A 13182-nucleotide genomic window follows, 5' to 3' on the forward strand; every position below is an offset into this window, starting at 1 on the left:
GTTGGGGAAGATAAGTTTGTTATAAAAATTCAACCACGAAAACAAATGTAAAGGAAGACTCTTAGGTCTACACGAAGGAATCAATTTTAAAAAATAGTTTACGGTCTAACATACATGTGTAAAAAATGTATGACAAAAATAGCACAAAAGAATAACAGGAAGTGGAAATATACTGTTGTAGGATTCTTACATTATACACAAAGTAATGTAATATTACTTGAAGTCAGACTGTGATAAATGTACAAATTATAAACTTTAGAGTAAAATAAGAGGTGTAGAGCTGAAATAACTAGATAGCATATACAAAAAAAGAGAAAACAAAAAACTGAACCTTTACCTCACAGCCTACACAAAAATTTTTCATTTCTCTTCCTAAGAATTTAAATGCCTTCTCATTATTCTTAGAGATTAAAATTCCTAATGACCCTAAATTAGGATATTTAATATGATAAAGGGGATTCTGAGAACATGGTAAACTGATGACAGCTCCCTTCCCCAGCTCTCACAATACTGTAACAATTTGCCCTTCCTGAGACAAATGGCGGATGGGACAAACACCAACTTTATGGGGTGGTGAAATAAGTCAAATTCATGTGCCTCTTGATATTATATAGTGAAAAGCACAGAGCAATCATTTCTGAGGTATTCCCTACAAGAATATATGACCCGAGTCTAGACATGAGGAAATATATGACACACCCACATTAAAGGATAACTTACAGAATAAAGGTCCATACTCTTTAAATCACTAAGGTCATGAACGATAAAGTTAGAAGAACTCTTCCAGATAGAGACATGAAAACTAAGTGCAATCAATGATGAATATACTTATATCCTTCAACTCAGTAATTTCATTCCTGGTAATCTATCCCATAAAAATGAAATAAACAGGCTTCCCTGGTGGCGCAGTGGTTGAGAGTCCGCCTGCCGATGCACGGGACGTGGGTTCGTGCCCCGCTCCAGGAAGATCCCACATCTGGGCCCGTGAGCCATAGCCGCTGGGCCTGCGCGTCCGGAGACTGTGCTCCGCAACGGGAGAGGCCGCAACGGTGAGAGGCCCGCGTACCGCAAAAAAAAAAAATAAAAAAACAACCCAATTTTAAAAAATGGGTGGAGGATCCGAATAGATGTTTTTCCAAAGAAGACACAGAAATGGCCAACAGAACATGAAAATATGTTCAACACTGCTAATCATCATGGAAATGCAAATCAAAACCACAATGAGATATCACCTTACACCTGTCAGAATGGCTATTATCAAAAAGACAACAAATAACAAGTGTTGGTGAGGATGCAGAGAAAAGGGAACGTTTGTGCGCTGCTAATGGGAATGTAAATTGGTGCAGCCACTACGGAAAACAATATGGAGATTCCTCAAAAAAATTAAAAATAGAACTACCATATGATCCAGCAATTCCACTCCAGGGTATTTATCTGAAGAAACCAAAAACACTAATTAGAAAAGATACACACACCCCCATTTTCACAGCAGTATTATTTATAATAGCCAAGATATGGAAGCAGCCTAAGTGCCCATCAAAAGATGGATAAAGATGTCTGTCTGTCTGTCTGTCTCTCTCTCTCTCTCTCTCACACACACACACACACACACACACACACACACACAGTGGAATATTACTCAGCTATAAAAAAGGAATGAAATCTTTCCATTTGTGACAACACGGTTGGACTCAGAGAGTATTATGCTAAGTGAAGTGTCACACAGAGAAAAGAGAAAGACAAATACTGTCTTTCCACTTATATGTGGAATCTAAAACACAAAACAAATAAACAAACATAACAAAACAGAAACAGAGTCATAGATACATAGAACAAACAGGTGGTTGCCAGACGAGAGGGTGGTAGGGGGAGGAAAGAAGTGGAAAAGGGAGAAGATTAATTGAGGTACAAACTTCCAGGTACAAAATAAATGAGTCACGAGTATGAAATGTAAGATGTGGGGAATAACTATGTTATCTTTGTATGGCGACATAAGGTAACTAGACTTACCCTGGTTATCAAGTTAAAATGTATGGAAATATCAAATCACTATGTTGTGTAACAGGAACTAACGTAGTGTGGTAGGTCAATTATACTTCAAAGACAAACTCATAGAAAAAGCGATCAGATTTGTGGTAATGAGGCAGGGGGCGGGGCTAGAGGGCAAACTGGATGAAGGTGGTCAGAAGGTACACACAAACTTCCAGTCATAAGACAAAAACATACTTGGGATGTAATGTACGACATGATAAACACAATTAACACTGCTGTATGTTATATAAATATATGAGAGTGGTTAAGAGAGTAAATCCTAAAGTTCTCATCACAAGAATTTCTTTTTCTATTTCTTTAATTTTGTATTTATCTGTGATGATGTTCACTAAACATGTTGTGACAATCATTTCATGATGTATTTCAAATATTTAGGCTGTACACATTAATCTTATACAGTACTGTATATCCATTTTATCTCAATAAAACTGAAGGGAAGTATTATGAAAATAAATTTTATATTATAGGTATATAAGTATATAGATTTGGTTATAACCTAACTAAGTCTTCAAACAAGGAATTAATCAAATTTGTTTTTATTATATTTCTATTACATTTTATTTATAACATTATTCAGCAAACTTCACTTTTATACCTTCACAGTCAAATCAGAGGGGATAATTTTAGCAAAAGTATTAGAAGCCTTCATCAAAATTTCCCCAAGACCTCCCTTACTCCTTTGATATTCAAACCATTCTTGCTTGAAACACTATCTTTCCATTGGTTTTGTCAACTTTTTTTTCTTTTTAACAAGAGCATTATGTCTTTTATTTTCCATGTACCTGTCCCTGTGTGAATCGAGGAAAGGATACTACCTGCCTTTTTTTTTTTGAATAGAGTTTATTTTTGAAAGCGGTTTCAGGTTCACAGCAAAACTGTGCAGAAAACACAGAGCTCCCATGTACCCCCAGTCTCCCCACCACACACACATAAAGCACCCCCCATACCAACATGCCCCACCAGAGAGTTACATTGGAAATAAGTGGGCCCAAATGTCCTAAGTGAGCAGTGGGACGTAACCATGGAAATCAGCCCTCCTCCCTCCCTACCCTACAAACAAAAAATCGGTATTAGTTGTTTGTCCCCAGGATAAAACCAAAATTTAAAGAAAATGAAGGACTAGAACCTCTATTGTGAAGTAGGTATTAGAGAACACAGCAGAAATTTAGGCTTAATATCTCCGTAATTCACACTGAGGAAATAAAGTTAGGGCAGCTATGTTCAGCGGGGAAGCTGCTACACAAGTGTAAAGTCTGGAACAGGAAGGGGGAGGTTTCCAGCCTGTCCACCTGCTGCCACCTGCTCACACACCCTCAGCAGAAACCGTCAGGTCTAGGTGCACTGGTACCTGGGGGCAATATTCAATCAGTGCTCCTGTTTACAGAAAACAATGCCTATTATCTACATTAATCAAAATATAAATAACTAGCATCCGCCAGATGTTTGAGAAAAAAACAAGGAAAAGGGACCAAAAAGGAACAGAACCAGTGACCCAGAAGGGTCAGACAATTCAGGAAACAGAAAATAATTTTTATTCTAATTATCATTTTTACAGATTCAAAGGACTTTTATAGCCATAAAATAAGAAAAGGATATTAAAGAGAGCAATTAGGGGGAAAAAGTTCTTGTCAAAATTTACGATTCAATAGAAGAGATGACAATGCACAGGACAGCAGTCTGAACTAGTAATCTAGAAGATAAATTTGAGGAAAATCTCTAAGAACTTCATACAAACAGACAAACCAATGGAAAATTAAAGAAAAAGAGAAACAGAGGCACTACCCAGAAAGTCCAAAAGCTATCACTGGAGTTCCGGGGGTGGGGAAAAGGACAGGACAGAAGAAAAAATGGGGGAAAAAACAAATAGAAGAAAATTTCCTCGTGCCGAAAGTAAACATGACATGAGAAGCAAAAATATAAATAAACAAGAAACAAAAAACAAACAAACAAAAAACTCCTAGAGGCAGCCTCATAAAACTTGTTTATTACTCCGCGCCTACCATGGGCATGGTACCTAGGACATCGTGTTTAGAAACCAGAAGGAGAGAGGAATAAAAGGAGGAGGCAGCGTGAGCTACCATAAATGCCTGAATTTATCCAAGGCAAATTTTTTTTAAAAGGTAACTAATAAATATATTATCTACACTGAAATGGAGAAGTGGAGGAGCGCAATGACGACTTATATTTTTCCTTTTACAGCATTTATACGGTTAGCATCTTTAAACTACGTGCATGTGCTAATTTTAACAATAATGTTTTAAGTATTAACCAAAAAAAAAAAACCACCAAAAAAACAAAAAAATGGCACGGAACAACACCACACCCAAACATGTGCTATTTAAACTCTCTGGGGACAAGAATGTTAGTGACTCATGGAGGATGGCAAAGTTCGAGTATCATAAGAAAGGTCACTACCGCTTGTTTTTCTCAAAAGGCAGGTAAAACATTTTAGAGCCTTTTAAAAAACGTGTATATGGCCGTAAAGAGCTGGGACCCAAGCAAAGCCTACTGAAGCCGCCCGACCAGAAGCTGCTTCCCCCTCACAACACAAGGACTCGGGACAAGGAGCCAGCACTAGAAGAGGGAATACCTGCACGCCGCGATGCTGCAACGGCCCAAGGACTTGAGAGTCACTGAGGCCAAGGCCACAGAGAGAGACACGGTGGCTAAAGTCTTCCCCAGGAAGCGTCCGGCCATCAGCAGCCCGCGGGGAGATGTGCGGAGCAGGGTCGCTGTTAGCTTGGGCCGCAGCCTCCGGCCTCCCCACACCCCTGGGCCCCGGGTATCCAGCAGGCACTAGGACCGGGCGGCCCTCGGGTTCCGGAGCGGGAGCAGCCAGTTTTATCTCATCAACACACAGGGGACCAAACGCCCTCCCCAAACAACAGCCCGGCTAGACACGCCGCCCAGGGGACGCCCAAGCGGCCAGCGCCAGCAGTCGGGAAGAGCCAACCGGGCCGTGACGTCCCCCGGTGCGCGACGGCACTTTACGACAGCGCCGCAAAGCGAAGACGGCGCAGGCTTCGTAGAGCCGGCTTCGCTCAGCTTCTCGTCCTTGCTGAGCTGTGTTTGGGACCGGGTTAGGGAGGCGGCTGGGGAATCGCTGAGAAAGCGGAAGAGAAAGCCGAAAAGTGAAAGGAGCCGAAGAATTGGAAAGGGAAAGAAAGAAAGGGGGTTGAGAGAAGTGTGTCGGCCTGACTGTTCCGGCAGGAAGGGGTTACAGGCGGCTGATGTAGTGAGCCACGCGTGTCCCAGCCATATCTGAGTTATGAGTGGTTGCAGGGAAAGGAGGGAGGTGAGAGACTTGCAATCTCCGCATCCGAGGCTTTTCTCTTCCTTTTCTACCAAGTTGTTCGCTGCAATGGGTAAAAGCCCTAACCCACGGAGGAGTAAACCAGTTGTGAGATAGACACAGAGCCTGGAAGAGAAACCGAGGGTTAAGACGCGAGATACCTGCAGAGGCAAAACTTGGCCACACGGGAAATTGGAAATCAAGATTGTTCAGAAGTTTGTAATGTGGTTTTCATGTTTGATATTCGTTGCCTTATTAATGTGTGGAAATATTTAACTTGCAAGTGCATAATCCGCTGGTTCTGTGGTGTGGTGTGGACACAGACCGTATAAAACTTTTGACCATCTCAAAAACCAGATTTATCAAACCTTAACAACTTGTTCTGAAGGCTGTAGAGCTCTCGGCATATGAAGGCTCCCTCAGAACCTCTGCGCTGAGACTTGTCCAGACTCTTGCTGACGAAAATTCAATTAACTGTCAAGAAAAAAAGGGAATTTTATTTGAGCCAAACTGATGGTGATAACACAGGAAGCAGCCTCAGAAAGCTCGGAGGACCATTCTGCCTGTTAGAAGTCGAAGGCACAGGCATATACATTTTGAAACAAAGGATCATACATCAAAATGACCGACTAATATTTTACATAAACTTCACCAAAGATACATAGTCCAGGTAAGCACATGCCAAGCAAGCCTCTAACCCTATCCACCCCACGCCCCCTCACCTAAAGGGCTGGGAAAGAACACTGTTCTTTTAAGAAGTTACATTGCTAGGGTCAGAATAAAGGGGAAAAAAATGATCTTTATGGTTGAGCGGGCGCTCCCGTCTTTGAGAAGTTCTGGTTAACTGTAATAAAGATGCACACTGCACATTAGGGAGGGAGGAGGCCCAAACAAACAGAGAATTTTATGTGTAATTTTTTCTTGTCCTGCCTTAAAATATAAATTTTACTTCAGCCCTCTATTATGGCTTCTAGCAGCTTAAGGTCTTGCCCCTAGGGTGATCCTAGTGCCCCACCCCTTTAAAATACCTGCCTAGAAAAGCTCAACACTGCCCGAAGAATTTGTGATTTGTTCCAGGCAGAACCTGGATAGGCAGACAGACCCCAGAGCCCTCTCTTGGAGTAGCTACTTTAGAAAGCTTGCAATGTAAATTCTTTCCTCTGACCTTTGTGATATAAATCTACCACCCAGAACTGTTGCCTTAAGGACGTGTGAGCCCCTCTCCTTAAGATGCAGTTATTCAGGGAGATAACTCTGTGCTAGCTCCCAGTCCCTGTGGGAGCAATAAGGACCTACCTTTCTTCAACTTGCACTGCTGCTTCCTCTCATAAAGATAGAAGTTTCTTTCTCCCCTGACAACTGCCAATTAACAAACCCAGATGGCCTAGTCACATGGATCACCCACCCACCCCTTTACTACCCCTTAGTGACTTTCCCTTAGCACACTCCAGCCTTTGAAAAGTCTTCAGCCTTCTGATTCAGGGGAAGTGGAGTTCAGTTCATACTGTAGTATTACTGAACAAAATATGTCCTTACCACTTTCGTGTCCAGCTTTGTTTATGTCTAACAATCCATCCAGGTAGCAAAGTTCTATTATTAAAATATGCTTGCCTTTTAAAAAATAAATATTTGGACTTGGCTTCCTGTAGTCAGATAAACTTTGCTGTCAGTGTTGTTGACCGCCGTTAACCTCTGCTTAAGCTGGTATTAAAAAACAAAATTCAACTGAGTGAGTTTGAAGACCTAATTGGCTTTACTAAATGATTCATGAATCAGGCATCATCCCATCTAACAAATAGAAAGGAGCTGTACAATGAAAGGTTTTTTAAAAGCAGGAAGGAGGGGACAAGGAAGTCAAAAAGAAAAGAAAGGATTATTTCAGGCAAGGTCACCTTCTTTGGGGAGAAGGGTAGAGGTTTATCATGCAGATCACCTCACTAGTGTTGATCAGGAAATTCCAAACTGATTGGTTTAAAATTACATTTCTCTGGGTATATACCCAGTACACATATATACAGTGGAATATTACTCAGCCATAAAAAGGAACGAAACTGGGTCATTTGTGGAGATGTGGATGGACCTAGAGAGTGTCATATGGAGTGAAGTAAGTCAGAAAGAGAAAAACAAATATTGTATATTAATGCATATATGTGGAACCTAGAAAAATGGTATAGATGATCTTATCTGCAAAGCAGAAATAGAGACACAGAGGTAGAGAACAAATGTATGGATACCAAGGGGGAAAAGAGGGGGTGGGAGGAATTGGGATATTGGGATTGACACATATACATATAGATACTATGTATAAAATAGATAACTAATAATATACTGTATAGCACAGGGAACTCTACTTAATGTACTGTGGTGACCTAAATGGGAAGGAAATCCAAAAAAGAGGGGATATATGTATATGTATAACTGATTCATTTTGCTGTACAGTAGAAACTAACACAACATTGTAAAGCAACTATACTCCAATAAAAATTAATTTAAAAATATAAAAAATAGAATTACATTTCTCAGGGACTTCCCTGGTGGTCCAGTGGTTAAGACTATGCACTCCCAATGCAGAGGGCGCAGGTTTGATCCCTGCTCAGGGAACTAAGATCCCACATACTGTACAATGCGGCCAAAAAAAAAAAAAAAAAAAAAACCCAAAATTACATTTCTGAGCGAGGCTGAAACTGCAGTTAGGTGTTAAGTTTTAGTTTGCTTCTGCGGGGCTTAGCATTAGTGACTCCACTTTGGACCTACTGATCCTTTTTTAACACTGGAAATGTATTAGGCAGGCCCTTAAAAAGGCTCAGCTCATCCAAATTAATTCAATTGACGAATTACTCATTAGGGAGAAGAGGAGCAAGGCAGTGTGATTCACAAAACCTCTGATCAAAGAACGGGAGAAACAGGGGTTCTCATAGGAAGTTCCTCAAGCCCGTCTTCCAACGCTGCATTCCTTAAGGGGAGGTTGGAGTGGACTTAGTTTAAAGAGCGACTCAACAATGCAAACAAAACCACTCCCTGACACTGGGCCTGTGCCACAATTGGCTCAGACAGCCAGGTCTCCTAGGTTCCTCCCTTCAGGGACATGTACTCCCAGGTCTGCAAGAGTACAGTGTGCTGCAACCCACTCTTGGGCAGAACAGAAATGCCATCTTGAATATTTACTGTTTTCTATTACTCTTTATCTACCCACATCCCAAATTAGATGCGTGTCATCAGAACTTAAAAAAGTGAGGGCTTTTGGGTTTTATTTTATTTTTTTATTTAGAAACCACATACCAACATTTAAGGGCATCTTATAATAGTTGGTGAAACAGACAAAAGATGCTGAGAAAAATACTTTTAAATAGAAAAGCGTTGTATGTGATTACTGGAATTGATATGTACGCTAAAAATAAGAATTCCAGTTGTTTCCCCCCTTTTCCATTTATTTTGTATACAACAAATATTAACTGATTGCTTACTATTTACCAAGCACTGCCCTAGATGCCGGGAATACAACTGTGAATGTAAGGGAGGAAAACCTTTTTCTCTACCCTTCTTAACTTTGGGGGGGCTTATTTATTAATTAAGACAGATTAACAGGGGACTTCCCTGGTGGCGCAGTGGTTAAGAGTCCGCCTGCCAATGCAGAGGACACAGGTTTGATCCCTGGTCCAGGAAGATCCCACATGCTGCGGAGCACCTAAGCCCGTGTGCCACAACTACTGAGCCTGCGCTCTAGAGCCCGCGAGCCACAACTACTGAAGCCTATGCGCCTAGAGCCCGTGCTCCGCCACAAGAGAAGCCACCGCAATGAGAAGCCCGCGCACTGCGACAAAGAGTAGCCCCCGCTCGCCGCAACTAGAGAAAGCCACGCGCAGCAATGAAGACCCAACGCAGCCAAAAATAAATAAATACATTTATTAAAAAAAAACAAAAACAAAAACAGCAAACTACATTTGCATCCCTTAACTAGGGAAGGGCAACCATCAAGTTTCAAGGAAGCATCTGGACTGCGGACGCTGTCCATTAGCCTTGTAACTTTAAAAGGAATTTATCAAATTTAGCAAAACAAGTGACAACTAACCCTGCAATCAGGAGACCAGGAGAAAGGGAGTAAAAGATGGCTCTGGCTGCACACCTAGTCGGGGCTGCGGCACCCAGAACTAGGAAGTTTTGCTCTCCTCTGGGTTTTGTCCCTCCCAGATTTCTGAGCTCAGGAGCAGTCGCTCTGCACTGCAGCTTGAGCCAGTTGCGGAAGACCTAACCAAGCCCAGCCCAAAAGAAGGAACGGCTTCGGGGCTGTTTGTTTCTCTTTGATAAAGGAGCCCTTCCTTGTTCTTGCTTTTACTCTCTCTGGTATTTGATGCAACAACCCCCCAGAAACGATTTAGAGTGACTGGTAAAACAAAGTATACCGAAACCTCGCAGCAACCAAAAGGATGAAGTTCCTTCTAGACTGCCTCCAGCTTCTGCCCTTCTGCTCATCTGCACCTTAAGAGTCTCTCCTGAAGCTTTTCATTCCGAAGAAGAGAAAAGCAGTCACCGGAGAAATCGTTCTGATTACTGGAGCTGGACACGGAATTGGGAGACTGACTGCCTATGAATTTGCCAAACTTAAATGCAAACTGGTCCTGTGGGATATAAATAAGGTAACAGTGTTTGCTGTGTTTTACTTTCTGGTACCTTTAATCTGTGTTGCATTTTGCTGGCAACAACCCCCTACAGCATCTCTGTTAAGCATGTAGAAAAAAATTAACTAGTTTTGCCATTCTATAGATGGGGGGAAAACATGGATTAATTAATGTGTTGATGATCACATGATAAACGAACATAGAGCATATGATTCCCAGTTACTGCCCATCACCAATTTGACATTGTAAATTTATCTTCACTTTTGCCCTGAAAATAATTTGTAATCTCCTCCTGAACCTGATTTCACTGATCCTGCTGTCTTTTTTTCTTTCTTTCTTACTTTTCTTTTTTTTTTTTTTTTTTTAATTCCCCAACCAGGGATCAAACCCGTGCCCCCTGAATTTGGAATGTGAAGTCTTAACCACTGGACCGCCAGGGAAGTCCCTGATCCCTCTATCTTAATCATATGGAAAAAGTTAAAGCCGGATACGAGTTCGGATTCTCCTCCTGTCAAGTCGAACGGAGCTCGGTTAGTTCCTGCTAGGGTGGAAATAAATCATATCATGGCTAGTGGTCATGATGGGAAGATCGATCATAGTTGTTCTTGTGTTGTGGTGAGGGTGAAAGACCCGTTTATTAAGAGTACAGATAAGAGGATAATTGGTAGTGTTACTTCATCTGAGATCTTTGTGCTCCTGCTCGTAGGGCCCCAATTAGTGCATATTTTGAGTTGGAGGCACTGAACAGTTCAGAGTGTTCAGAGTTACATATATATGAAACGGAATCTCTGTCTTGTACACCTGAAACTAAAACGACATTGTAAATCAACTATACTTCAATAAAATTTTAAAAAAAGAAAAGAAAAAGAAACAGAAATAAGCAAGAGGAAAGCGGTGAATTAAGGCAGCAGTGCCCCTCTAGCTGAAGGAACCTAAAGGAGAAGGAACTTCAAATGGTGGCTTAGAACCCCAGTTTATAAAGCAGCTTCAACAAAGAGTAGTGCGTTTGTAGACGAGAGAGAGGACATGGGAAGCAGGTTTAGGCTTTCAAGGGCAGCAAAATGTGGGAAGTTAAATCCACAGAAGAGAATTAATGGAGTGAGGTTTGTTTGCAGATTCCCCTGGTGTCCACTCTGGGCTTAAAGCATCTGCATCCACGAAAATGAGAAATTATATCCCACCTCCAGGCAGAAAAGGGAAACTTTCTGGGTTTTCTTCTTAATTGCTTTCTGCTCAGAATAATTTTTTAGGTCAAAAACATTTATATAGTGGTGACATATACTAGTTTCTTTCAAGTGCAACTTACAGAGGAATGATTCTCAAATGTTAGGGTGCACTGGGATCACCTGGTCGGCTTTTTGTAACGTGGATTGATTTCTTGACTCCCCACCCCACCCTGTGAATTTCTGCTCAGTAGGTTGGAAGTGGGGCTTAAGAATCAGTAGGTTGAATAAATGTGTGCCTGGTTCTGATGCTGCTGGTCTGGACAGCACATTTGAGACCCTGGGCAGGCCCTGCTTGCAGAGGGGTCCTCCCTGTACCTTCTCCACACCTCCACCTCCCACTTCCCCGAATTTTTCTTAATAATGTCATCAGAGACCCAGGTTTCCAAGCACACAGAATAGTCTCAGTTCCTACTGCAGCGCTTCTTCTTGGTCTGTTCAATATTACGAGAGTTTTCTCCATCAGTCTCTTGAGTGTTTGAACATCCTGCGAGCAGAGGCACTGACTGCCTTTTAGTTCTGGACTCTCTTTTCAAGGATGCTTGCGTGAGGAACTGCTTAGGAAAATCTCTATACAATCACCCACCAGAGCAGTGGGAGGAGAGATTGCTGTACAACATAATAAAGATGATGCCTCCCTTTGAGGCAGAGATTGGGCAGGTTTGCCTGCAGCCCAGTAGAGAAGCTTGGGATGTCCTGGCCTGGAGGTTCCTCGGCTGTGCTGTAAATTTGCTGCGTGCACAGCATCCATCTAGGCCCATCCACGATGAAAGGACAGGGGGAACTGACGCTAGCATGGAGCTCATGCTGCCCGCGCTGCCACAAGTGAGAACATGCTTTGCGTCTGATCCAAGATGATACTGTTCCGCCAGCATCCAGGACACAGGGGCAGGCTAACTTGTTAGCTCAGAACTAAGGCAAATCTCAGATCCTTCATAGTTCTTAACATGTACATTCTCAAATGTTTTACAGCAAACATTGTAAAGGCTTTACTCCCCAGATCTTGATTTTTCAATGTCCTTCACCAGTAAAGGCAGGTAGGGTGTCATGGAGAAATGGTTGGAAAGAACGAGACTGAAAGCGCACGTCTGACAGCAGAGCTGTGTTCGGAGACTAGTGAAGACCCGCCAGAAGGATGCAGAGGCAGGGCAAAGGCCCCAACAGGCCCAATACAGAGCACTCTGGACCTCAGCAAAGAAGATAAGGGATTATACACATTGGAGAAAAAAGAATTCATGAGCCCAAGAGGTACCTTTAAAAAGGCCAGAGGGGTAGTCAGGGAGGGAAAGGTCTTCTTTAGAGAGGATGCCAGCAGTGAAGTGTAGGCATGCACAATTAGAGAACCACCATCTGCTACCCACAATGCCACCACTGAGCCAGAAAGAATCCTCACTGGTGGTCAAAGGCTTTGTTAGGGAGCTGGGTATCAGGGACAGACCACTTGGCCTGTGACGATGAAGGAGAAAGGGACCTTTCTCATGGAGACATGCCCAGACACCACTTGAACCAAGTGCCCAAACTGACATTGTGCGTCCCCTAATGGGATGCAGTGGGAGGAACTCTACATCGCCCAGGTGATGTCCTGGACAAAAATGTTCAATCAGAATTGAATCACGAGGAAACAATGAGGCAAATCTAGAATGGGGAACACTGCAGGAGACACCTGGCCTGAAGTTTTCCTAAAAGTCAATGTCTTGAAAGACAAAGAGGGGGAGGGACAGGAGCAGTGTTCTAGATTGAAGATAATATGGGGGGTGAGGAGTGTTTTCATTGCCTTGATGATGCTGGTGCTTTCATGCATTATACTCATGTCAGCCCCCATGAAACTGTGCACCTTAGTTTGTACTTTATTGCTTGTCAATCATACCTTGATAAATGTATGTTTTAAAAGAGTCAGGGAAACTTTTCTAGATTAAAATAGCTGAAACAAAATGATAATGTATGAACATTAATCGAGATCTGAATTTTGAAAATAAATTTAAATATGGCTTTGCAGCGA

At 42.2% G+C, this 13182-nt stretch overlaps 1 protein-coding gene, 1 long non-coding RNA gene and 1 other non-coding gene across 10 annotated transcripts in view; 2 read left to right on the forward strand and 1 right to left on the reverse strand.

Annotated features, from left to right (window-relative positions):
* Positions 1-5007, reverse strand: part of NUDT9 (nudix hydrolase 9) — a 33774-nt gene extending 28767 nt beyond the window's left edge. For 3 of the 8 annotated variants that reach the window (XM_022582274.2, XM_022582273.2, XM_089912488.1), the window contains exon 1: positions 4643-5007. In XM_022582274.2, the coding sequence (XP_022437982.1) occupies positions 4643-4749 (107 nt within the window). In that variant the 5' untranslated portion in view covers positions 4750-5007. Of the gene's footprint in view, positions 1-1399; positions 1435-4642 lie in introns of all 8 variants that reach the window. The other 5 variants (XR_002645811.3, XM_022582272.3, XM_022582278.2 and 2 more) reach the window with 4 other exon arrangements.
* On the forward strand, positions 3175-13182 carry LOC111179043 (uncharacterized). Its single transcript, XR_002645812.2, has 2 exons — positions 3175-9978; positions 10340-13182. It is a non-coding gene; the product is annotated as an uncharacterized LOC111179043 (long non-coding RNA).
* Positions 7873-7945, forward strand: TRNAG-CCC (transfer RNA glycine (anticodon CCC)). The gene has a single exon. It is a non-coding gene; the product is annotated as a tRNA-Gly (tRNA).

Source organism: Delphinapterus leucas, chromosome 5 (genome assembly GCF_059928025.1).
Source record: "Delphinapterus leucas isolate spDelLeu-1000000601 "Yukka" chromosome 5, BTC_Dleu_Yukka2, whole genome shotgun sequence".
Lineage (NCBI taxonomy): Eukaryota > Metazoa > Chordata > Mammalia > Artiodactyla > Monodontidae > Delphinapterus > Delphinapterus leucas.